General features: G+C 36.6%; 1 protein-coding gene across 3 annotated transcripts in view; it reads left to right on the top strand.

The window, feature by feature from the left end:
- The window catches only part of TMEM117 (transmembrane protein 117), a 537,774-nt gene that overhangs the window by 266,922 nt on the left and 244,263 nt on the right, over positions 1 to 26,589 (top strand). For 2 of the 3 annotated variants that reach the window (XM_030835330.2, XM_060306499.1), the window contains exon 4: positions 18,878 to 18,977. The exons of the other annotated variant lie outside the window; for it this stretch is intronic. In XM_030835330.2, the coding sequence (XP_030691190.1) occupies positions 18,878 to 18,977 (100 nt within the window). The remainder of the gene's footprint in view (positions 1 to 18,877; positions 18,978 to 26,589) is intronic. 3 annotated transcript variants of the gene reach the window in all.

Raw genomic sequence — 26,589 nt, 5'->3', positions numbered from 1 at the left:
CATTGTAAAGCAATTATCCTCCAATAAAAGAGGTTAAAAAAAAAAAAAAAAGCTAACCATGTGTATACCAGAGGGCTTACTTTTAAGCTCAGTAGTTGCTACTAGCTTCCCTTGTGCCTGCCTACAGACATGGTCCGATTTTGTACTTTGGTGCCCATGTTTCCATTAAATCACCTCCCTGGAGCTGGTGATTTGGTTTTTTCAATTGTCTGAGCATCTTTAAATAGGCCTTAGTTATCTGCTAAGCCTAGATTTGGGATCCCAGTTCAGACTCCGATCGCTCAGGCCCCGTCCTGGTTTCTGGTAGTTGGGACACATACATGGCAACCATTGTTAAGAGGTTGAGAGGTGTGTCCCCATGCCCTCTCCTGCCTTGTAACCCACAATTTCACAGGGAATGAGTCACTTAAGGATTCTATAAAGATGTCTAAACGTATATGTTTGAGTATGAGTGATCCTCAAATTTATAATGAATATATGCTTTTCTCTCAATAACTGAGCATAAATGTATGCAATACTCAATTTGGTTTGATATCAACTTCCAGGCCTTCCTCACCCATCAGAGGTTGTATTTCTCCAGAAGATTAATTTCTCTCCCTTTCTCTTCAGATTTAACATACACTCACTAAACACCCGCAGCATTGGATACTATGTTAGATACTTCTACTTGTGTTTTTATATAATGCCCTGCAACTCTCAGAATTCCAAAAATAGTTTCTGATCTTCAAGGTGCTGGCTGCCAGTGATTTCATATGCTGTTAAACATTCTGTGGTGTTTCTCACAGGCTGATGACTGCTTACTAAAAAGTGCTACTTGTATTATATACAAGGGATAGTGTGTTCAAAGGATAGTCTATTTTTGATGAACAAAATAGGCTGTAATAAAAATGACTAATATAACCACAACCTCTATGTTCAAGAAGAACTAAAAGTGAATACCTTGGGGTTTCAAAAGAATGCTTTTTATGTTGGACATGAATGTACATAATTTACCTGTTGCTATGTAGCTGCAAACAGAAGAGTAAAAAGTTGATGCTTGAAGCAAAAATAATTTTAGTGTAAGAACCTCAGAAAGGGGCTAGAAGGAGAAGAGCTTACAGAGTCTTGTGCTGAAACAACAAAACATAACTCATTACAGATTAAGGTGCAGATATGCGTTCATGGAAATTGAATTACAATTTCAGAAATACTGTGAAATTTCACAGTTTGAATGATAAAATATTAAGGTGTGACTAAATGAGTATGGACTTCTCAGAGTATTGGTGTGAAACATCATCTCTATTTGATGAGGTACTATTTGTGTATTTTGTGTGTACGTGTATTGGGGAAAGTGGAGGCAACGTTACAGGACTTCTGTGTTAAATTCCAAAATTACAATCATAGGGATTTAAAAATGTTGTAGCAGGTGTTGATGGGAGTTGTAGTTTTTGGATGTAAAAACAAGTGTATCTTTAAATGTAAATTGGGAATATGACTTCTGTGCTGGTTTGTTTTTTGTGTCAACTTAGCTAAGCTCTAGTACCCAGCTGTTGAATCAACACTAATCTCGGTGTTGCTGTAAAGGTCTTTTGTAGATATGGTGAACATCTGCAATCAGTTGAGTTGAAGTAAAGGAGCTTACTCTCCATAACGTGGGGGACCTCATCCAGTCAGTAGAAGTGCCTTAAGAGCAAAATCAGGATTCCCAGAGAAAAAAGAAATTCTTCCTGATGATTGCAGCATCAGCTCCTGCCCAAGAAGTTCCAACCTGCTGGCCTGCCCTGCAGATCTCAGGCTTGCCAGGCTCCACGACTGCATAAACTAATTCCTTGAAAGAAATCTTTTTGCTTATGTGAATGTATGTGTGTGTGTATGTACTTGTGCCCATCTTTCTATAACTACCTGTATATCGACCTATCTGTCTGTCTGTCTATCTATCTATCTATCTATCTATCTATCTCCTACTGGTCTGTTTCTCTGGAGTACCCTGACTGATAACAGTTTCCTAAATAGAAAGCACTTTTTTTTTTTTTTTTTTTTTTCGGTATGTGGGCCTCTCACAGCTGTGGCCTCTCCCGTTGCGGAGCACAGGCTCCGGATGCGCAGGCTCAGCGGCCACGGCTCACGGGCCCAGCCGCTCTGCGGCATGTGGGATCTTCCTGGACCGGGGCACGAACCCGTGTCCCCTTCGGCAGACGGACTCTCAACCACTGCGCCACCAGGGAAGCCCAGAAAGCATTTTAAAGACGTGAAGTCGATAATATTCAGGTAGATGTTGGGATAGTTGAGTGGGGCTTATTGTTCTAATGTTCCCATATCAGTGAGTATTTAAAAAGACAGACTTTGTGAAGGCTCTGCAAAGCCTTCAGTGATGCAGCCCTGGCTCCTGGGCCTCCCTTCCTGTCTCACTGTGCATCTGGACAGCAGCCCGGAACTGCCCCTGCTTCTCCCTTTAACATGCTTGCTGCTTTCAACCCTCTCTATGTTTGTATGTCTGTTTCGTTCTACTTCAAATGCATTTTCCTTCCTCTGTCCCTCCTCTTGAAGCCTGCTCTTCCCTGGGCCCCTCCCCTTCATGTCAAAAGAACTGGGAGTCTCTCATCTCTACCTCTCCCCGGTGTACAGCATTTTCCACATAGGGCACTGTTGGTTTATTTGCATGTCTTTTTTCATTTGCTAAATGCTAATGACTACATCTTGCTCATCTTGGTATTCCCAGCACCTCGCACAGTTCCAGCCATATGGGAGGTGTTCAGTCAATATTGTTGAAAGAATGAATAAATAGGTGACCCTCTCGAGTTAAATTGCAGACTGGGAGGCGTCTTAAGTGGCTATTCTTTTAGGGTTGGATATGCCCCTTGTATCTGAGGTGCCTGAAGAGAAATCTCCAGGCAAACAAACCTTTAATTCCTACCCAAGGCCTCTGCTTTCAGTGTTTGTGGAGGACGATATATACACCAAACAGATTTAAGCTGATTGTGCAGAAATATCTGGCATCATATGTTGGTGGCCTGATTTACTTTAGCCTATCTAATTGATGACTTGAGACTCTGCCTGCATTCATTAGCAAGGAGTCTCCTTTCTGAAGTTTGACCTACTCAATTGACCTTAAATTCAGTGCCTTACCTAGTCCAATGTGGGGTCACTGGGGTCTTTTTCAACTATGAGCCATAGAGGAAGCTATTGATTATTCTCCTACTGTCCATGTGTCTCGCTGCCATATAGTGTGACTTTTGAAGTTCGCACCTGCATAGTTACACGCACTCCTGTCCACTCAGCCTTGGTGCCCTCCCTGGCCCAGACCCAACCTTGGCCATGAGCCTATCCCTCACCTCAGAATGACTGGGTTCAGAAGAGCTCCCATCAGTCACACGGTTGCTGAAAACAGCTCTCCCATCCCTGCCCCTGAGTCAGCAGCTTGGCTACCACTTTGCTTACGGCTTTTGTTTGAGGAGGCCTCATGATTCTTTCCTGCCAGTGGGCTGCAGTCACGTCCTCCACAAGCCTCTGTACCTCCCCTCTTGAGGAGCAGATGGACCCATTTTCTCCCCTGTGACTGTCTCTGCATGTCAGGGATCTTGGAGAGCGTTGCCAGAGTCTCAGAGGTTGAATACACCCTTGCCTATTCCACGTCCCCAGCATGGAGCTCCTGGAAAATTACCCAAGTGATTCTTCCAGGAACCGAGAGAACAAGTGCTTCTAGGTGACTTTCTGCTTCACCCCTTGAAATCAATGAAGCAGATAATACATTTTTATGGGTCTTTCAAATGGCACTTGATTTAATCTGTACCTTATCAGGCGTAAGGGATGTCAAACTGGTAGTTCTTGCATTTCATAAGGCGATATCACCTCTTTTCCATTAAGAGATACCAAGAAACATGGTTAGTTAAAAAGCAGAAAGATGTTTAAAATGCAGCGCCTTATGGAAGAAACTCAAGCAATCTAAATTCCAAATGTGAATCGTCCACAGGCTCAGAAACAGGAGCTAAATTACCTTGTGGGTACTCAGTAACCTTCCCTACATAATTAGTTTTCAGCTTCATCTTTCATTTTTATTTTATACTGTGCTTGCTTTAGCCAGGATCCTTCACTAATTGTACTGGTCCCGCACAGCAGGCTTGCTCACCCTTCAGGAAGCTCTCTCGCTCCTCTACGTCCCTTTGTGGTACTCTCCAATCCAACCTAAAAATAATTTTCTCCCAAAAACTGTGTTGGTCTTTTGCAACCCCAGTGTTTCTCCTATTAGGTGACAGTAATAGCTACCATGTCTTAATATTTCCTATAATAATAAGTACTTTCTTTTTGGTAATTTTTTTGAAAATATGGAAATAACATACCTATACAAAAGCACATAGAACACGTATATACAGCTTAATTATTGCAAAGTAATTATTATCAAATATTTTTAAGTGAACACCCGTGTTACCCGTGTTATTACCATTTGTATTAAACAAACAAACGAACAAAACATTGCCAGCACCCCAGAAACCCTCTGGCTGTCTTTCCTTATAATAAAGCTCTCTTTCTCCAAAGTAACCCCTATCTCACTTTTATGCTCTATGCTTTCTTGCTTTTTTTTGTAGTTTTACCACTTATAATACTTTCCTAATCACTGTAGTTTAGTTTTGCCTGTTTCTGAGCTTTATATACTTATAATCATACAATATGTTCTCTTTTATTTTTGTCTGGCTTCTTTTATGTAAGTCTCTGAGCTCCATTCAGGCTTTGTATAATAGTAATTTGTTCACTTTCGTTGTTGAATCGTCTCCATTGTATGGCTGTGCCGTGATATATCTATCCATTCTTCTGTTGCTAGACATTCTGGCTGTTTCCACTTTCAGGCTATTACAAATAATGATGCTATAAACATTCCTGCACATTTCTCTTTGGCCCATGTGCACATCTGGGCCTGGAACTTTCCTGTGGAGAAGTTTCTAATTATACATTCAAGTTTGTGAATAGATCTATGTTTTAAATTCTTTTTGATTCCTATGTACATTTTGGTAATTTGTAAATGTTTTTCTAGATATGTGTTGATTTCATCTAAATTTCATCAAATGCACACTTATTATTTGTTTAACCTCTGCAGGATCTGCAACAATTCCCCTTTTTCATTTCTGACATGGTTATTTGTCAGAAATTGTTACTTGTACCTTCTCTCTTTATATGTTGATCAGTCTTGCTAGAGAATGATCAATTTTATGTCTTCACAGAACCAACTTTGTTCATCCTCTCTATTGTATAGTTCCATTTTTTCTTCCTACTTGTTTAATTAAATTTTATTTTTAAAACTTTTTATTATTTTTATCTTTTTTGGGTGTATTTTGCTACTTTAATTTCTTGAGAAAGATTCTTAATTCATTAATTTTTAGCATTTGTTCTTTTTAAAATATATTTGTTTAAAATTGAAAGTTTAAGCATGATTTTAGGTATATCTAACAATATTTTTATTACTAGCCAATTCAAAATATTTTCTCTGTCCCACTGAAATTTCAGTTTTGACTCACATGTTACTTGAAGTGTATTTCTTCATTTCCAAAGATCTGGGGGGATTGTCAAGTTATCTTTTTATTATTGATTTATAGTCTAGTTACATTATGGTCAAAGAATATCCTTTATATAATTCAGTCATTTAAAAATTTTTGAGACTTGCTTTATAGCCTTGTTTATTTTCAAGATGTCTAAATGTTCTCTGTTGCATGAAAAGAATGTGTATTCTGTACATATGGTATGAGTCTATATATATATATACACACACACACACACACACACACACACACATTAGAGAGTTTGCTAATCATCTTATTCAAATCCTTTATCTCCTCACTGATATTTTTGTCTGCTTCTTTCATTGGTTATTGAGAGAAATATGTTGATATCTTATACATTTTATATGTGAATTTGTCTATTTTTTCCTACACTTTATAAATTTACTTTAATTCCTGTATTTTGGTGGTACCTTATATCTTCCTGATGGGTTGAATCTTTTATCATTAGTAAGGTTCTCTCACTTTATAATAATACATTTTGCCTCGATTGATATTATTATAGCTATACCACATTTCTTCTTGTTATTGTTTGCATGTTATCTTTTAAACCTTTTTTACTATTCTGTTTTCAACCCTCATGTAGTGTTAGTTTTAGCTGTATTTTTTTATAGACAGCATATAATTGAATTTGCATGTCTGAAAAATATCTTTATTCTCTCTGGACACTTTTTTCTCTGCTCTCTGTATTGTCTATTTCCTCTAGTGAGTACCTCATTTTTATTTAGTTTTGAGCTTTTTTTTCTTGTTAGAAATTTAACTCAAATACATGGTAGTGTATGAAGTGAGTTCATTTTCGATAGTGGGCTGTAAAAGATGGTTGGAAAGTCTCTGTGCATAACAAGGCTTGTGACCAGTAAGACTTGTATGGAGGGGGATTGTGGTCAATGGGAATTTGCTTATTTCACTAGATGATTTTCAATTGTTAATGATTTTTTCGGCGAGGGCAGAGCTGGTCAGTATTCTTTAAGATGAAACTTGTCTTCAACCCATATAAATAGTATTTAGATAATGGGACTCGTTTAATATAAAAGGTGTATTTTTATAGCTTTTCTTCTCGTTAAGGTGTCTAACTCTCTGCTAGAATTTCTCCAGGTAGCAAATGCTCATCTTAGCTCGTGGGACAAAAGTCATTTTCTGGTTTTATTGGCTGGAAGAGAGTACATAAACTACTCATCATGCAGGATTTCCAACTCTGTTTTAAGTTCCATCCTTCCTCTCCCTCACAACCAGAAATACTGAGCCTTCAGTCCCTGAGTATTGTTGAGGTTCAGAGGCAGAATTTAGTTCCTTCCTTAATATCCCCAGAAGGATTTCATACAACAGAAAAAGTTGAAACTGTCACTATTTCTCAATCTGCTTTGCAAAACATTTATACTGCTTTGGGTAGTATAGTCATTTTCACAATATTGATTCTTCCAATCCAAGAACATGGTATATTTTTCCATCTATTTGTGTCATCTTTGATTTCTTTCATCAGTGTTTTATAGTTTTCTGAGTACAAGTTTTTGCCTCCTTAGGTAAGTTTATTCCTAGGTATTTATTCTTTTTGTTGCGATGGTAAATGGGATTGTTTCCTTAATTTCTCTTTCTGATCTTTTGTTGTTAGTGCATAGGAATGCAAGAGATTTCTGTGCATTAATTTTGTATCCTGCAACTTTACCAAATTCATTGATTAGCTCTAGTAGTTTTCTGGTAGCATCTTTAGGATTTTCTCTGTATAGTATCATGTCCTCTGCAAAAGTGACGGTTTTACTTCTTCTTTTCCAACCTATAATCCTTTTATTTTTTTTTCCTTTTCTGATTGCCTTCCAAAACTATTTTGAATAAGAGTGGCAAGAGTGGACATCCTTGTCTTGTCTGTTCCTGATCTTAGAGGAAATGCTTTCAGTTTTTCACCATTAAGAATGATGTTTGCTGTGGGTTTGTCATATACGGCCTTTATTATGTTGAGGTAGGTTCCCTCTATGCCCACTCTGGAGAGTTTTGATCATAAATTGGTGTGGAATTTTGTCAAAAGCTCTTTCTGCATCTGTTGAGATGATCATATGGTGTTTGTTATTCAATTTGTTAATATGGTGAATCACATTGATTGATTTGCATATATTGAAGAATCCTTGCATCCCTGGGATAAATCCCACTTGATCATGGTTTAGGATCCTTTTAATGTGTTGTTGGATTCTGTATGCTAGTATTTTGTTGAGGATTTTTGTGTATACGTTCATCAGTGATATTGGCCTGTAGTTTTCTTTCTCTGTGACATTTTTGTCTGGTTTTGGTATCAGGGTGATGGTGGCCTCATAGCATGAGTTTGGGAGTGTTCCTCCCTCTGCAATTTTTTTGGAAGAGTTTGAGAACGATAGGTGTTAGCTCTTCTCTAAACGTTTGATAGAATTTGCCTGTGAAGCCATCTGGTCCTGGACTTTTGTTTGTTGGAAGGTTTTTAATTACAGTTTCAATTTCACTACTTGTGATTTGTCTGTTTATATTTTATAGTTTTTCCTGGTTCAGTCTTGGAAAGTTGTACCTTTCCAAGAATTTGTCCATTTCTTCCAGGTTGTCATTTTATTGGCATAGAGTTTCTTGTGGTAGTCTCTTATGATACTTTGTATTTCTGCAGAGTCCATTGTACCTTCTCTTTTTTCATTTCTAATTTTATTGACTTGAGTCCTCTCCCTCTGTTTCTTGATGAGACTGGCCAAAAGTTTATCAATTTAGTTTATCTTCTCAAAGAACCAGTCTTTATTGCTCTTTGCTATTGTTTTCTTTGTTTCTATTTTGTTTATTTCTGCTCTGATCTTTATGATTTCTTTCCTTCGGCTAACGTTGGGTTTTGTTTGCTCTTCTTTCTCTAGATCCTTTAGGTGTAAGGATAGATTGTTTCTTTGAGATTTTTCTTGTTTCTTGGGGTAGGATTGTATTGCTATAAAATTCCCTCTTTTTCGTGTTTTCATTGCCATTTGTCTCTAGGTATTTTTTGATTTTCTCTTTGATTTCTTTAGTGATCTCTTGTTTATTTAGTAACATATTGTTTAGCCTCCATGTGTTAGTGTTTTTTACTTTTTTTCCCCTGTAATTTATTTCTAATCTCATAGCGTTGTGGTCGGAAAAGATGCTTGATATGATTTCAATTTTCTTAAATTTACCAAGGCTTGATTTGTGACCCAAGATGTGACCTATCCTGGAGAATGTTCCGTGTACATTTGAGAAGAAAGTGTAATCTGCTGTTTTCAGATGGAATGTCCTATAAATATCAATTAAATCTATCTGGTCTATTGTGTCATTTAAAGCTTGTTTCCTTATTAATTTACTGTCTGGATGATCCGTCCATTGGTGTGAGGTATTAAAGTCCCCCACTATTATTGTGTTACTGTCGATTTCCCCTTTCATGGCTGTTAACATTTGCCTTTTGTATTGAGGTGCTCCTATGTTGGGTGCATAAATATTTACAATTGTTATATCTTCTTCTTGGATTGATCCCTTGATCATTATGTAGTGTCCTTCCTTTTCTCTTGTAACAGTGTTTATTTTAAAGTCTATTTCATCTGATATGAGTTTTACTACTCCAGCTTTCTTTTGGTTTCCATTTGCATGAAATATCTTTTTCCATCCCCTCACTTTCAGTCTGTGTGTGTCCCTAGGTCTGAAGTGGGTCTCTTGTAGACAGCCTATATACAGGTCTTGTTTTTGGACCCATGCAGCCAGTCTGTGTCTTTTGGTGGGAGCATTTAATCCATTTACATTTAAGGTAATTATTGATACGTATGTTCCTATTACCATTTTCTTAATTGTTTTGGGTTTGTTTTTGTGGATATATTTCTTCTCTAGTGTTTCCAGCCTAGAGAAGTTCATTTAGTATTTGTTGTAAAGCTGGTTTGGCGGTACTGAATTCTCTTAGCTTTTGCTTATCTGTAAAGCTTTTGATTTCTCTGTTGAATCTGAATGAGATCCTTCCTGGGTAGAAAAACCTTGGTTGCAGTTTTTTCCCTTTCATCACTTTAAATATATCCTGCCACTCCCTTCTGGCCTGCTGAGTTTCTGCTGAGAAATCAGCTGATAACCTAATAGGGATTCCCTTTTATGTTATTTGTTCCTTTTCCCTTGCTGCTTTTAATATTTTTTGTCTGAATTTAATTTTTGTTGGTTTGATTAATATCTGTCTTGGTGTGCTTCTCCTAGGGTTTATCCTGTATGGGATTCTCTGTGCTTCTTGGACTTGGGTGGATATTTCCTTTCCCATGTTAGGGAAGTTAGGGAAGTTTTCAACTATGATCTCTTTTTTTTTTTTTTTACCATCACTAATTTATTTATTTATTTAACATCTTTATTGGAGTATAATTGCTTTACAATCTTGTGTTAGTTTCTGCTTTATAACAAAGTGAATCAGTTATACATATACATATGTTCCCATATCTCTTCCCTCTTGCGTCTCCCTCCCTTCCATCCTCCCTATCCCACCCCTCTAGGTGGTCTCAAAGCACCGAGCTGATCTCCCTGTGCTATGCAGCTGCTTCCCACTTGCTATCTATTTTATGTTTGGTAGTGTATATATGTCCATGCCACTCTCTCGCTTTGTCACAGCTTACCCTTCCCCCTCCCCATATCCTCAAGTCCATTCTCTAGTAGGTCTGTGCCTTTATTCCTGGTTTACCCCTAGGTTCTTCATGACATTTTTTTTCTTAAATTCCATACATATATGTTAGCATACGGTATTTGTCCTTCTCTTTCTGACTTACTTCACTCTGTATGACAGACTCTAGGTCCATCCACCTCATTACAAATAGCTCAATTTTGTTTCTGAGTAATGAGTAATAGTCCATTGTATATATGTGCCACATCTTCTTTATCCATTCATCTGTTGATGGACACTTAGGTTGTTTCCATCTCCGGGCCACTGTAAATAGAGCTGCAATGAACATTTTGGTACATGGCTCTTTTTGAATTATGGTTTTCTCAGGGTATATGCCCAGTAGTGGGACTGCTGGGTCATATGGTAGTTCTAATTGTAGTTTTTTAAGGAACCTCCATACTGTTCTCCATAGTGGCTGTACCAATTCACATTCCCACCAGCAGTGCAAGAGTGTTCCCTTTTCTCCACACCCTCTCCAGGATTTATTGTTTCTAGATTTTTTGATGATGGTCATTCTGACTGGAGTGAGATGATATCTCATTGTAGTTTTGATTTGTATTTCTCTAATGATTAATGATGTTGAGCATCCTTTCATGTGTTTGTTGGCAGTTGATATGTCTTCTTTGGAGAAATGTCTGTTTAGGTTCTGCCCATTTTTGGATTGGGTTGTTTGTTTTTTGTTATTGAGCTGCATGTGCTGCTTATAAATTTTGGAAATTAATCCTTTGTCATCAACTATGATCTCTTCAAATATTTTCTCAAATCCTTTCTCTTTCTCTTCTTCTTCTGGGACCCCTAAATTCAAATTTTGGTGAATTTCATGTTGTCCCAGAGGTCTCTGAGACTGTCCTCAATTCTTTTCATTCTTTTTTCTTTATCCTGCTCCTTGGCAGTTATCTTCACCATTGACTTTATAGGACAAAAGACAAATGTAATTTGCCAGTATACATTTGAAGGGCGATAAAATAAATTTTCTTTCTTTTTTCACATGGGTAAAATAAATGTATTTTGCTGTATAGCTCTTTCACTGTTTGTGCCAGTAAATTGAAGTTATAGATTGATATCTAGCCTCATTTAAAAGGATTGTTTTAAAACAATAAGATTCAGTAGATACCATGCAGAGATTTTACAATATTTCACTTTTTTCATTATTAGCCAACTAACTTATATTCAAATTAATTAAATTTCCAGTGTGTGATTGCAGAAAGTCAAAAATGGGTTCTTTATTTTGATTTGATTATATCCTACCCTCTAGTTTTTTATTCTAGAAGAGGTATAAAAATGATAGAGTGATATTCTATTCTAACTTTGTTAGAACATCATAATTAATTACATGGCCCACAATTTATCTGTGGTTTTCTTTTAGTTTCTCTTATATTGTGAATCCTTGTTTTTATCTTTATCCTTTTATTCTCTTCCTAGTTGGCCCTGGTGTCAGATGATCTAAATAATCTTTTAATATTAATTCATTAATTCATTTCTTCATTCATTTAAGTAGTTTTGTATTCCTAAATCATACTATACACCGAACAAAAATTTTCAGCTGCCTAGATGAAAGAAATATTTTCTTTACACTTGATGAACTAAGTCTTGTGGTAGAAAGGGGCAATGTGAGACAATCATTAGAAGACTTTGGGAAATTTGTTTAACATAGAAGTATATTCAAAGTGTTACAGTAACGCCAGGGAAGGGTGACTTATAGGAATAATAGCAGTCGATTTCTCAGTGGACAGGCTTAGTTAGTAATCTTAGGCCAGAAAAAAGGTATGGCATTCCAGACAATGGGAGCATTGCATGCAAAGATGCTAAGGTACGTCATAGAATGGTGGGATAGTTGGTGAGACTGGTTTCATGGTGGGGAAGAGGGCCTGAAAAAAGGAGACTGTGAGATGAAATATGAATCTGAAAAATAAGATAACTTGGAGAGAATGAAGAATCTTCTTATCCATGCTTTGCTTTTTGGGAACCACTACATTATTTTGGAAATGTGAGCCCGTATGTCAGAGATCTAACATTTTTTTTTCATACCTATTATGAAATAGTTGTGCTAGAAGCTCTATATTCTTTATTTCATGTAATCCTCAAGAAACCCTGTGAAGGGAAGTTATTTTTATCCCCATTCTACAGATAAGGGAATGGATGATTATCAAGTTATTCATTTGTCCCAGGTCATAAAGTGGGGAGGTGGTTTGCAAACATAATACTTTCTGGTTCCAGGACTCTTGCTCTTCTAGTACACCATATTATTTCTCCAGAAGTTACCATAGTGGCAATAAAGAATCTATAGTGAAGTGAAGATAATCACAGGGAAATAGGAGGTTATTGTGTAATTCAGATTAGAGATGGTTATGAACAGAGTTAAGACATTGGTAGTGGTGATAACAGAAAAACTGCATAGATTTGAGGCCCTTTCAGAAGTAACCTCAGTGGTTAACCAAATGTTGAGGGTAAAAGACAGGGAGGAATTGATGTTATAGTAAGGTTTCTGTATCTACTACAAACGAATTTCACTGAATGGGCTTAAGCAAGACAAAAATGAAAGGAAGAGTTGATAAGTGTATGTGTTAACAATCAGGATGGATTTGTCCAATGAAAACTCCATCTATAGTCTTATATATGTCTTCTTTATAGAAGTTAGAGGGAATAAATGACTAAAGTTGGGGAATTTGCGTTGGTATTTTATCTGTAAGCATTTTTGGGTCCGGATGCAATTTTGATCACTCCAGCCTCCTTCTAACAATTGTCTGCAGCATTTGTCACCTTCCAGTGGATCTTGCTCTGTACTTCATACCCTAAGTCTTGCCTGGAAGGTCCATACACATGTACTGAGCTCTATCAAAGTCTTTCAATAGTCAAGAACTAGCTATTTTGAGCAGAAATACTAAAATGCGGTTATTTGTATAACAGTTGAACAAGTGACTGGATTAAAGGCTATTAATCATTTCATTACAAGTGAAAAGATTGAGAAAGGTTAATATAATAAATCTAGGTTTAACTTCTGGCATTTTATAGTGACAGATTTTCACCTCAAGCCTTAAGAACATTTAGAGTTTTTGCTTGAGTTTCATTGTGTTTAATGCAGGTAAGTCAACTTCTTGTCCATGATTTACTTGTGTATGAAGCCCCCAATCTTGTTTATGTTGCCCGAACATGGCTGAGAGAGACAGCTGTGACGTCATGATCCAGCTGGCCACAGATGGGTCTTCAGTGAAGCATGAATCCATACTGGTTTGGTGATCTATGTTTACTGCCTCTTGTTAAACTTTTAGAGATTCAGCTCCTAAATCACCTGGCATTAACTGCATCTACTTACATATAAGTAACAGACTGAAGTAAACTGGAGCGTCTGTTGCTAGTACTCAAGACTCTCACCTGTAAGGCCAATTCATTATATTATCATTTCATCGACTACTTAGCCCATGTTAGAGTCTGTTTAGTTTATGGCCATTTAGCACATAGGTTTCACTAGGCATAGTAGGCTTAGTAGCTCATGTTTTCAGGTTGTTATGATAATTATGAACCTTTCCAAGATCCTGTTGATGTTTACACACATGTGTTATGGATTTGACAGTTAAGCCTGAAATCTCAAGAAAAAAATACTGAAGTTGTAGCTTGAAAAGAAATTCGTTTAGAATCTTTAAAGAAAATATCAACAATAAATACTTACCTGGAAGGTTGGTAAGACTGCCAGCTTTTCTAGATCTAAGCATAGAAAGCCAGCTAAAGCTCAAAGCAAAACAAACAAAAGATGTATGACTAGTTGAAATAATTAGCTAAAACTCTGAACGAAACTAAAACTTTAACGGTGCCTACTAGCAAATAAAATTTAAACTGTTGTGTATATAAACTCCACAACTTCACATTTTCAGAGTCTCATGTGATATTCAAACTGGCCAGAATTGCTGATATAAATATATGTACACTCTGTCCTTTACAACCTGAGCAGGAAGTATTGTTAAATGTTAATGAATGTGCAAATCAGTGAACTAGTGGTTGAAAGTTTTTATGGCAGGTCTGCATATTTGTAATTCTTCTTTATATTTGTCCAAAACAGCAAAATTAAGAATAACTACTAATTATTTTTGGTACAATACATCATTTTAAAAAACATTTTTATTTTATGTGGGACTGTAGTTGATTTACAATATTGTGTTAGTTTCAGGTGTACAGCAAAGTGATTCACTTATACATATACATTTATCTTTTCCTTTTCAAATTCTTTTCCCATTCAGGTTATTACAGATTATTGAGCAGAGCTCTCTGTGCTACACAGTAGGTCCTGTTGGTTATCTACTTTAAATATAGTAGTGTAGGGCTTCCCTGGTGGCGCAGTGGTTGAGAGTCCGCCTGCCGATGCAGGGGACACGAGTTCGTGCCCCAGTCCGCGAAGATCCCACATGCCGCGGAGCGGCTGGGCCCGTGAGCCATGGCCGCTGAGCCTGCGCGTCCGGAGCCTGTGCTCTGCAACGGGAGAGGCCACAACAGTGAGAGGCCGCATACCGCAAAAAAAAAAAAAAAAAAAAAAAAATATATATATATATATAGTAGTGTGTATATGTTAATCCCAAACTCCCAATTTATCTCTCTCCCCACCACCTTTCCCCTTTGGTAACCGTAAGTTTGTTTTCTGTGTCTGTGAGTCTGTTTCTGTTTTGTAAATAAGTTCATTTGTATCAATTTTTTTAGATTCTGCATATAAGCGATGTCCTATTATATTTGTCTTTCTCTGACTTACTTAGCATGATTATCTCCAGGTCCATCCATGTTGCTGCAAATGGCATATTTCATTCTCTTTAATGGTTGAGTAGTATTCCATTGTGTGTGTGTGTATATATATATATATATATATATATATATATATATATACACACACACATCTTTATCCATTTAGGACATTAAGTTGCTTCCATGTCTTGGCTATTGTAAACAGCGCTGCAGTGAACATTACGGTGTATGTATCCTTTCGAACCATGTTTTTCTCTGGATATATGCCCAGTAGCGGGATTGCTGGGTCATATGGTAGTTCTATTTGTAGTTTTTTAAGGAAGCTCCATACTGTTCTCCATAGTGGCTGTACCAATTTACATTCCCACCAACAGTGCAAGAGGGTTCCCTCTTCTCCACACCCCGTCCAGCATTTATTATTTGTAGACTTTTTGATGATGGCCATTCTGACTGGTGTGAGGTGATGCCTCATTGTAGTTTTGATTTGCATTTCTCTAATATTTAGCGATATTGAACATCTTTTCATGTGCCTGTTGGTCATCTGTATGTCTTCTTTGGAGAGATGTCTAGAATAACTACTAAATTTTATATATATCACTCTTCACTTTTAAATATATTAATTAATTCATAAATTCTCTGTGCCATCTCCTTTGCATTATCGTGCCCAGTACTCACCATGTGCCCACAGCCACAGAGGAGTGACATTCCCCTATTTTGTGCTGACATATCTTTCTAGATGAATACAGGACAGTTATTCTGCAATCAAGGAAATACAAATGTAGTTGGAGAAGTGAAAACACAAAACAATTAAAAAACATATTTAATGGTTTTCTCTGTGGTAAAGTTCTTCATAATTCAATCTTATTTTATTGCTGTTTCTAAGGTTTAATATACATAGGTTTACCTATGTAATATATCAATAAATAGGAATAACTTGGGTCACTTTGTTAATTCATACATTAAGCAGATGTTTATTGATCACTTACTGTTTTCAGGCAGTGCTCTAGGTTCTGGGGAATTAACAGTGAAAAAATTAGCTAAAGTAAGTCCCAGTCCTCCTGGAGCTTATTATCTAGTTTTAGCTATTGTCTTCTCTCATGGTTTTCAGTGATGGGAACCTCTTTCTTAACATCCTAGTGATTTTTGAATGAATGATGGATTTTATACATAAAAATGTATAGAAGATCTAGATGATACTTTATTCTTCCTGAAAAGTTTCACTCTTTCCTCTATTAGTTGGAAAGAATAGAAGCTGATCACTTTAATTCAGTCATGGAATGGACTGGGTAAGGACTGATTTACAGCTTCATCAAGGACCCATCCATCTCTGGTTTTCTCTAGCCTGCCACATCCCTGTATATCTTGGGCCATTCTCTCTAGCAGGCTCTGAACTATAATAGTTTCCTCAGCATGGTGAAGTTGCCAAACCTCTGCTATACTTTACAGAGACTTTCTGCTTCGTCTCTCAGCATCCCCAGTGTTCAAGTTCATAATTTGGTAAATGTCTTGAAAGGACAACCAACTGTGTATCATGCTCTCTTCTAGGCCTCTCTTTTCTCACAAGAATCTTGGCTCCTTAAATTTCAAATGTTGCCCCTCTAACCCACTGAGACTGCCCTCTGCCCAGGAAAACCCCAGATCCTCCTCTTCCTGCCTTGCACACAGAATCAGTTAATGTCTCCAGAGAAAATATAGTATAGCTAACTTTTCCACAATTCTCTCCAATCTGGTATCTTGGTTTTTCTTGTCCTCATTGCTTCATCAGCTCTCAGATGCCTTTAAGCAGATTTTGGGAGTGACTTTTATATTTTGTTTAGATCTTTTCGTTGTTCTTGGCTGGATCATTGGTCTGTTGCATGCTTACCATCTCATCCCTATTTTTAGATACTGAAATAGAAGAATGATGCCTTCTCTTACACACATCTATACAACCACAAAGAATGTAGCCAGAAATTTCTACCCCAGCCCAATGTATTCTAGAATTAATTGGCAGAGTGGACACGTAGAGATGTATCGTTGAACAAAATCTTCAAAATAGATGTCATTGAAAAAGCTGGACAATTAACAGAGCTAATACTCCATAGTACACTGAGCTCACTGCCCAAGAACTGCTTAGATGGATGAACTCAGTATAAGTGGAGTCCAAAACCTAATGGTAGCTCTGGGGAGTTGTAGCTTCTGGATGTGACTCTTGACTTCTTATTATGAATTATCTTCACAGGAAATAATTCTTGATTGTCATTGTCTTACTAAAATACTGGGGAACAGAGATATTCTTTGTGTTTTTTATATCTCTACTAACACTTGTAGGAAGAAGGTATAGCACAGTGGTTAAGTGCCTGGATTTGGGAGTCAATCAAATTTAGATTCAAATCTTGTCCATTTACTAGATGCTTGACCTTGAGAAAGTTGCAAAAACTCTCTAAAGCCTTAATTCCATATCTGTGAAACAGGAATAACAATAGATTTCACTTTTCTGATATGAAAGTTGATGGAGATTCAGTTTTCAAAGTGCTAATAACAATCTCTAGAACATTGCTAGCATGCAATTTATGGTAGCTAAAATTTTTTTGGCTATTATGGAAGCGCATGGAATTAGAGACCCAGAATTTTGAGATGAGACCTTAATATATTTACATAGCCCCTCCATAGACTTCAAGATATTTACATAGCCCCTCCAAAGAATGAAGCATGTGGAAAAGAATTGTTTTGAGAATTCATAAGTTTGTTTTTGTTGTTAAAAAACTATGTAAATACCTGTTTATGTTATGGATAAAAAACTATCTGAAATAACTCTGGAAAAAAATAACTGAATTGGAAATGGTTTAATTCTCAGCGACTTCAAAAATGTGCTTCTTCATAGTTTCAATAGATAACTAACAAACATATCATCCTCTACTGCATATTGTTTTAAAGTTAATACTCCAATATGAAATAAAAAGTTAAAAAATGAAGTTAATCTAAGAAGAGTCATGTTTAACTGGAACTCTAAGTTGTACAGGTATTATCATGTTTAAGAAAAGGAACAAAATTTAAAGGAAAAGAAACCTAGCAACTAACCCCAATAAATTAAAAAAATAAATAAAGTAAAAGAAATCTGAGTGAAAAACTTAGAGTTAAAAATAGAGAGAGAGACAAATTTGGTTCCTAGCTACCATCCATTTGTTATGTGGTATTGATTGAGCAGGTTAAGTGATCTCTTTGAGTCCCGTTTTTCTCAGAGAAATTACAAGATGGTAAAAATGATACTTATAATTTTCTTGACTATCAAACAAGAAAATGAAAATGCTTAATAAACAATAAGCATGGTCACATTACTTGTACTTAATGATTGGGTGTACCTATGAATCTCTCTTTGAGCTGTGAGGCATATGAATTGGTGTTATATAGGAAGAAAACAAGAATTAGCTATGTAAAAAGAGTGATGAAATGAAGTCTTCTGGTTATTGCTATTTAAGTAATAATTTAAACTACGTATATTTGAGTCAATTTTTACATCACTGTGTGGAAAATTTTCTCTAATCTTGATATTCTTCTGAACATTATTCAGATATATTATACCTAAAGCCTATTCCCAGCACCTTTTCAATAGTTCTGACTCGACAGAACTGAAGGAAAGTGAACCCTTCTCTTCCTTTCAAGTTACTCTAATTCAGGAATTGTTTCTGCGCTCCTCATACTTGAGTGAGTGTGAAATGATGCCTTTGCTGAGTATTTCTGTTTGATTTTCCAAAAGCTATTGTCAGTCCTATAGCTCAAAAACAAAAGGCACGTGGTAATTGGTATAGTCACAGTCAGTCTTCAAATCTAGTTGGAACTGACCCAGACACCCTCAGAGCTCCTCCTAGCCTTTCAGATTTGTAAGCATAGATGATGAGACGAAAGCAAGAAAGCTTGTGGAAAGGGGAAAAAGCCCCTTTGCGTGTTGCTGAACCAGAAAGCTTTGACTGTATGGCTCTCTGAGTCCGGACAATGTCTTGTGTGTTTGTTTCCACAGAGCGTATATCATTACAGACTATATGGGCATCCGAAATGAAAGTTTCATGAAATTAGCTGCAGTAGGGACCTGGATGGGGGACTTTGTCACAGCTTGGATGGTAAGAAATTTTAACTTCACCCATTTCAAACATCAGATGGAAGACATGTTCATAATGTTGGATACACACTACTTTTTTTTTTTAACAAATAACTTCATGAATTATTTTATTTCATGTTACATGTCAAATAACATTCCAAAGTAAAAAAAAAAAAAGGATCTTGTTTTCATGGTTAGCATTATTACATTTGTGCAGAGCCCTCAAACATGAGAAAGTCTCATTATTTCACAAAATTTGAACGTACAGTCATTTCAGTAACTGGTTTGTTAGATAATCCAAGTCCAGTTATCCCCAGTTTTTCAAGCAACAAGTCACAGGAAATGCTGAGCTCTAACTGTTCGTGTGCCTGTCAGCCCAGCATCCTGATCTCCAGCCCCTTTTTGACACAGCCGTGCTCTTTGTTTTGTTATATCATTCCTCTGTCCTCTCAAGGATTAGAGATACAGTTTCATTTTCTCAACTAATGTGAGTTGGATTTTATTGGATACGCATTGCTTTTCATGGTTTAGAGCAAAATAGTTACCTCTGTTTCAAGGGGAACAAATTCATCAATATGGACAAATCTAGAGATTATATGCAATATCTGTTTACCTCAGGTAAAAACGTCAATACAATTTTAATACTAATGACTGTCCACCAGGATATATTTATTTATAAAATGCATATATATGCGTATGTACAAAAACATATACATATGCACATATGTGTGGCATACAAACATATACACATGCATAAAATTAGTGGAAAATTCTTTCCTGTGAAATTCTAAATAATTTTGTGAAGCTTGTTTGTTGTTTTCCGACATGTACACTTTTCAGGTAAGAAATACTGTATGGCCTGTCTCAAAAGACCATATGAAACATTCTTTAAGGACTTTAAAACTAGTTTTCTACATTTGTTTTCCTCAATGAACCTACTAACTTAATGGTAACTAAGGAGTTCTGAGAGTTGTCTGTTTTAATCTCTTTTGTGCCTTATCAGTCTTTATTACTATACGTCTGCAACAATTAGACAAACCATGTTTCATGCTGAGTTCATCTGCCAGGAGAGTAACTTCTGTTTCTAACCATTGAGTTAATTAAAGACAGTATGTAGCTTAAAGGCCCTAGGTCCTGTAAGTTTACAGGAGAGTCTCAGAGTGCAAAGAGCGTGACTCTCATAAAAAGGGAACACTTTAACCTTCACTGACACCTTTCATAAGGGTAGCCAATCCTGACACCTTTCATAAATGTAGTTAATCCTAATTAGCTTTACTCAAATTCATTCACTTGAAAATGAGAGGACTTATCAAAAGGAAGATGATGCCCAAACTAAACACGATTTGGCAGGGACATGCAACTACAGATGTGTTCCTGATACTGCAGGGAGATTCTCAGAACAGTTACTGCCACTTCTATTGATAGTTTTGCTTCTTACCTAGAACAGGTGTTTTCAGGGCACAGGAAGCAGTTATATCTTAACTGCTACTACTGTCATCATCCTGCAAGAGTATCAAGTAACCATAAAAGAGTTTGTCTAGCCTGTTTTTGAGCTCCCTCCCACCTCTGTTCAGTTTTAGAGTGTTACCAGAACAAATTACCAGATGCATTCCATTTTGTTAACTTTAAACTCGAATCTTGAAGATGTTATTTATTTGTAATCATTAGAATTAGCAATGAGAATAAGCCAGACATTAAGACCAGGCTGCCTCATCTATTTCCATTGGAAAAAACTATTTAAAAGGAAATATATGAACTTTAAGCTTGTAATTTCCTTAAAATTTAAGGTAATGCCTTTTGGAAATTTCTGCATTAATTGTGGATTATGATTTTGACTCCACTTTATGATGGCTCTACTTACTAAAATGGAAAAGAGAACTGGAACAAGAGTTCAGAAATTTGGATTCTCTGTTGCCACCTATGGTTTGACCTTCCACAAATAATGTACAATCCTTTGAGCCTCAGTCTGTACATTTCTTAAAAGGGATTAATAGTTCCTACTGGTGCTACAGGTTTTTTGTGACGATTAAACGTGTGGTCCTAGAGCAGGACTTAAAATGCTGACATGTAAGGGAGGTATAAGTGCTTTATTGTTATTGTTCATGTTTTTGGACCCCCATCCTCTTGACTGGGCCCAGTTCCTTGAAGTAATGGCAAAGGCAGGTCATTTATCCAAACCTTAGCTTCCCAGACTTCCTGTCTCTTCTGTGAAGCTCCAGGAGCATGAGAATCCCACCTTATCCCAGGCATGGGGTTCAGAGCGTCTGGAGTTTCCTTCCTATTGCCCATGCTAGAGCAGACTAAACCAGTATAGTACTTTGCTTCCTTACTTCTGCCTGATACTGATCCTGACCAAAGTCAGGGGAGAAGCAACAGACCAACAAAACCTAAGAGCTGCTCTGGAGTTTTCAGGCTCAAGTTAGCCATTTGATGCATAAATCACTTTATTTCCCATGATGACATCATTATTTATTTGTAACCCAATTCCACCCAACTTCTCCCCAGACTTTCCCACAAAACAGTGTTTCCTAGGCCATATATAGCTCTGCCCCTATTTATTGGTTATATTATTATTATTTTTAATTAGGCTATTTTTCTTTTGAACCATATGGTGGGGTCCAATGCCTAGGCAGCATTGAGAGGCAAATGCATAGTACAGCTTTGACCAAAGACCTTTAACCCTTCCTGGTTGGATTTTTACCATGCACTCTTCTGCCCTACTCTTATGGTTTAGGGGAGTACCAATAATTCCACAGTTCAATCTGTAGTCTTTCTCTCTCTCCATCATCTCTCTTACCTTCAGAGTTTCTCCTAAATTTACTACTTTAATGCCTTCTCTTTCTACTAACCAACCTGATAACTTTTTACCTTTTCCTATACCATAGATTACTGCTCCAATCAATACTTCCAATACCACAGAAGTAGGACTAGATTGAGGGTCAAGAAAACTATGTTATAGGTTTAACCCAGCAAACCTTCTGGGGCCTCTCATCTGTTCCTTTCCGCAAACTGAAGAAGAATCAAAATCCCTTTCTGCTTATGTAATCTGAAAAACTGACCTTTCCCCATTAGCCACAGGGATAGAAATGGCAAAAGAAACAGTTCTCTCCTGATTTGAAAGTACAGTCACCCAGGGAGGATTCCCAGAGCACATCATTTCTATTCCCATTTCTATTCACTGACTAGGCGGTACGTTTCCATATAAATATTTATATGTCTACATATGTGTCATTGATAACATTTTAAAAAAATAATAGTTTTCCTCATGAGAGGAGTCTAAGGAAGCTTTGACCTTCATTTCTCCATAGAATTCTCATCATGAAGGTGACCGTTGTGGAAAACCAACGGACTATTTACATTTCCAATAAAAGCGTGACTTTCAATGCAGTTCAGAAATAGAGGCTTTTTCTTTGGTGGAAATAATTCAGAACTTTTCCTTGGTTTTAAAAGGCACATCAGGACTGATGTGATCCACAGGCAAGGCTGATATCAACCAATCTGACAAAAATCTTTGACCCTCACACTACCGAGTGTCGAGCTCTGCTAGGTTCAGTTCCCTGGCAGTCCTGACTTTTTCGGGCTCTGTGGTATGCCTTGTATGGAAGGATATAAATATATGTCAGGGTTCAAGTTACTAATTTTTTTGTCAAATAGACTTTTTAAAAATTAGTATAAAAGAAATACATAAAATGACCAGTGAGGTAATTCATCATTGAGCTGCCCCTTTATGTTAAGAGTTGCAGAGACGAGCTCTATCACGAGCACACGCAGAAAGCAAAAACGCTGGGTGTCTCATGCGACACCATTGCCATGTAGCCCCATGTTTGCCCATGCTCTGCGCCATTAAGCAAAGAGCCAAGGAGGGTCAGCTGTTCCACAGCACATGGCTCCAGCTTGACCACCTCCCCCATGTGGAAGACAGAGGTCACAGTCTCTGCTGAGGTCTAAGGTGACAGGGGATCCTGAGGACATCATGATGGCCCTTGCTTCTGCCCCTCACTTAATACCAGAGGGAAAAATCACTTCCTGTATAGGTATACCTAATCATCATCCCCTTTCTCCATCTCCTGATTCCTCCTGCTCTGGTGGCTTTCTCTTACAGCAAAGTGATTCAGTTATATATATATATATATATATATATAGCGCTCCACTCTTTTTTAGATTCTTTCCCATATAGGCCATTACAGAGTATTCAGTAGAGTTCCCTGTGCTATACAGAAGGTCCTTATTAATTATCTATTTTATATATAGTAGTGTGCGTATAGCAATCCCAATCTCCCAATTTATTCCTCCCCCTGCCCCTTATGCCCTTGGTAATCACAAGTTTGTTTTCTAAACCTGTAACTCTATTTCTGTTTTGTAGATAAGTTCATTGGTACCCTTTTTTTAGATTCCACATATAAGTGATATCATGATATTTGTCTTTCTCTGTCTGACTGACTTAGTATGACATATATATTCTTTTTTAGATTCTTTTCCATTATAAGTTATTATAAGATATTGAATATAATTCCCTGTGCTATACAGTAGGGCCTTCTTGGTTATCTTTTTTATGTATAGGAGTGTGTGTATGTTAATCCAAAACTCCTAATTTATCCCTCCCCGTCCTTTCCCCTTTGGTAACTGTAAAAGTTTGTTTTTTATGTCTGTGAGTCTGTTTCTATCTTGTAAATACATTCATTTGTATCATTTTTGTTGATGTAATTCTCCTAAATGGTGATGTAACCTTTTGTACAATTTTGCATTCTTTGGCAAAATAAAGATTGAGACTCTCAGATCCCCGCAGATGATTCCTTGAGTGGTCATTGTTGCTTTCAGGAGCATAGTTCTGCTCCTGGGGGCAACAGAAGGAAACTAGTTTGAGATATATCCCTTTAGCCACTTAAGCAGAGAGCTTTCACTGTACTATGTAAGACAGAAAATTGGTTAAACTTCAGTGGACAGAGGCAGAGAGGATTAAAGAATGGTGTATACTTGAGAATAATTTATACTCTGGGTTAGTATTTATTTACAAATCTAGAACAGAATAGAGAGAGGAACTATTTCTGCAGCATTCAAGAGTAAAGTGTTCCTTCTAGCTTAAATATAGAAAATATGAAATACATTTTGTAATTATAAATACATACCTAAAATTTGGTGAGTTTTTCTATTGTCCCATGTTTATTTCACACTTACTAAGGAAGGAGTGTGATTATCTGTGCTATTTTCATTTCACCAAATTAGTAATAGTTTATTTAGTTTAAAGTTTTCTGTTATGCATGTCACCATTTTGTGGACTGTTCTGCACATGCTAAGTTTGTCAGTGAACAATAACCTGGGATATAACTGACATCATATCTAGTTTGTTATTCTGTCTGGAATTGAGTTTTTCAACTCATATTATGATCAATGCCAGTTTTCTAATTATTTCTTTTCCACTGATATTTCAAAATGACAGAATAAAGAGCATAATTGAGTTGATTTAATATCTGAAATAAAGTAGCAATAATAGCTTTACTGAAGTTCGTAATAAAAGAGCATTTAAACTGGGAAATGTTGAATAGAAGGATCATAGTTAGCAAACACATTGAACAAGTATATATGACAAGTGGAAGGGGCAAATCAGATATTAAACCATGCGAGCTGGACCCAAAAGCCCAGCATTAATTTGAGATGTTCTCTTTTGCTCTCTTTCTCTGCCTGTTCATTGAAGCTATTTCGTGGTTGCAGTCTGCTTTCTGATTAGTTAACCCCATGTTTGGTAAATTTATGTTGCATTTTCCTATTTTATACAGTGAAGTTGGAAACTGGATCAAGCATTTTAATAAGTAATAAACTATCTTTCTATAAAGATTCTCTCTTAAGTGAGATACCATAGAAAAAGAGAATGTCTCAGAGATTTGGGGGCAGATGGTTTATTGAGAAAATGCTCTTCAGGGAAATCTGTAAGGAGAGGAGAGAAACAAGAGAGAGATGGGGAAGGAAGAGAGCAAAGATGTAGTCATATGGTCTCAGGTAGTCTATCCTTGGCTTGACCCACTGGGCAGGTGTTATGTTCTTGGGGAGTGGAGTGTACCAGTAAGTGAAGGGGATCTGGGTGGGACACCAACATCACCAACATTGATTACCACATTGAGAAAACCCAAGGACATTAGATTGAGTGGCATTCGTAATTGCCAGAAAACATTGTCAGTTCGTTTGATTATTTGATTGAAACAGAGAACGTAAGAGAGGAAATTTTTTTACATTTCTTTTTTATGCATTAGAAAATTTGAGGGAACCAAATGTGGTCATTTTGCTTCTGTGTCTATAAATATTTTAATGTATCTATAAATATTTTAGCATTGTGTTTCATGTTCCTTCAAAATAATAAGTTCTTACTAAAAAATTAATAAGACAGGAGAGTCTAACCTCCTGTTTTCTGATAGCATCACAAATGGTGATCAGGAGTCTTTTAATTTTTAGGAATCTTGGAGTTTTAAAGTCCTAACAGAATATGATATGAAAAAAAGGATTTCTGAGTAAAATAGCTTATAGTATAGAATATAGATATTTAGGAATAGAAGCACAAATTCTGTCTCTGCTATAACTCTCTTAAACTCAATCTCTATCAGAAATTCCATAGTATGTTATAGGTATATTGTATATAATTTATATTCATTTATTAAAAATTTATGCAATATATTATTCTAAGTGTATGAAAGGTACCAGGGAAGTGTATTGGATTGAACTATGTATTGGATTGAACTACATTAAGATGTGAAGGACACTAAGCACATCTCTTATAGAAAGACAGCCCTACTAGAGGCAGGAGATGCTCACTTTTCGTCTTTTCCATCCCCAGCTTAGTTTTAGCATTTTTCAATTCCATTACACTTTATTCTGTTACCTGGTTTATACTTCCTCAAGGCAGGTTTCCTTTTGGTCCACACATTTGTTATGATTTTTCTAACATGATGTTGCACACCTTTTAAAGCACCATTTATCAGTCATTTGCCTGAAGTTTAAATAAAAGTGGGGGGACATTGATATTTCTTTCCTCTGAAAGTCAATAATATAATGAAATGAGTACCAGTTGTTAATATTAGCTCAGAACCTCAAAAAAGAAGCTATGTGCTTCTTTTTGTAGTCATTTTAGAAGTAGTTGGATTATTCCCCTTATACATTTTTTTAAATATTTTATTTAGTGCCTATTCCTGTGGGCCAAGCCCTATTTTATGTTTTTGTGTGTGTTGTGTGTTGTGTGTGGTGTGTGTGTGGTGTGTGTTGTGTGTGTGTGTGTGTGGCATATGTGTGTGGTGTGTGTTGTGTGTGTTGTGTGTGTGTGTAAAATTTTAATTAGTTTTCAGAATTTTCAGTGCTTTCAACTACTATGCTATTTTGCCAAGTTAAATAATTTTCTTGGAAATATTTAATCATAGATATCAACAAGACATGGACTATAGCTGTAGAAGTTGGTTTGATACTTTTTTTCTGCCAGTGTGTCAATAAAATTTGTCGAATTTTGTCATTAGTTGGGAGAGGGGAGTTGCATATCTTTTTAGGTACTAAATGATAGTACATCACATCTTTGCCAAACTATTACTTTTAAAGTTTAGAAAACTCAGATATTTTTTCCTGTTCCCTTTTGACAAATATAAGTGGTTGAAAGCCTC

This window comes from Globicephala melas, chromosome 10 (genome assembly GCF_963455315.2).
Source record: "Globicephala melas chromosome 10, mGloMel1.2, whole genome shotgun sequence".
Taxonomy (NCBI): Eukaryota; Metazoa; Chordata; class Mammalia; order Artiodactyla; family Delphinidae; genus Globicephala; species Globicephala melas.
Note: the sequence above shows the minus strand (reverse complement) of the source record. Positions and strands in the feature narration are given on the sequence as shown.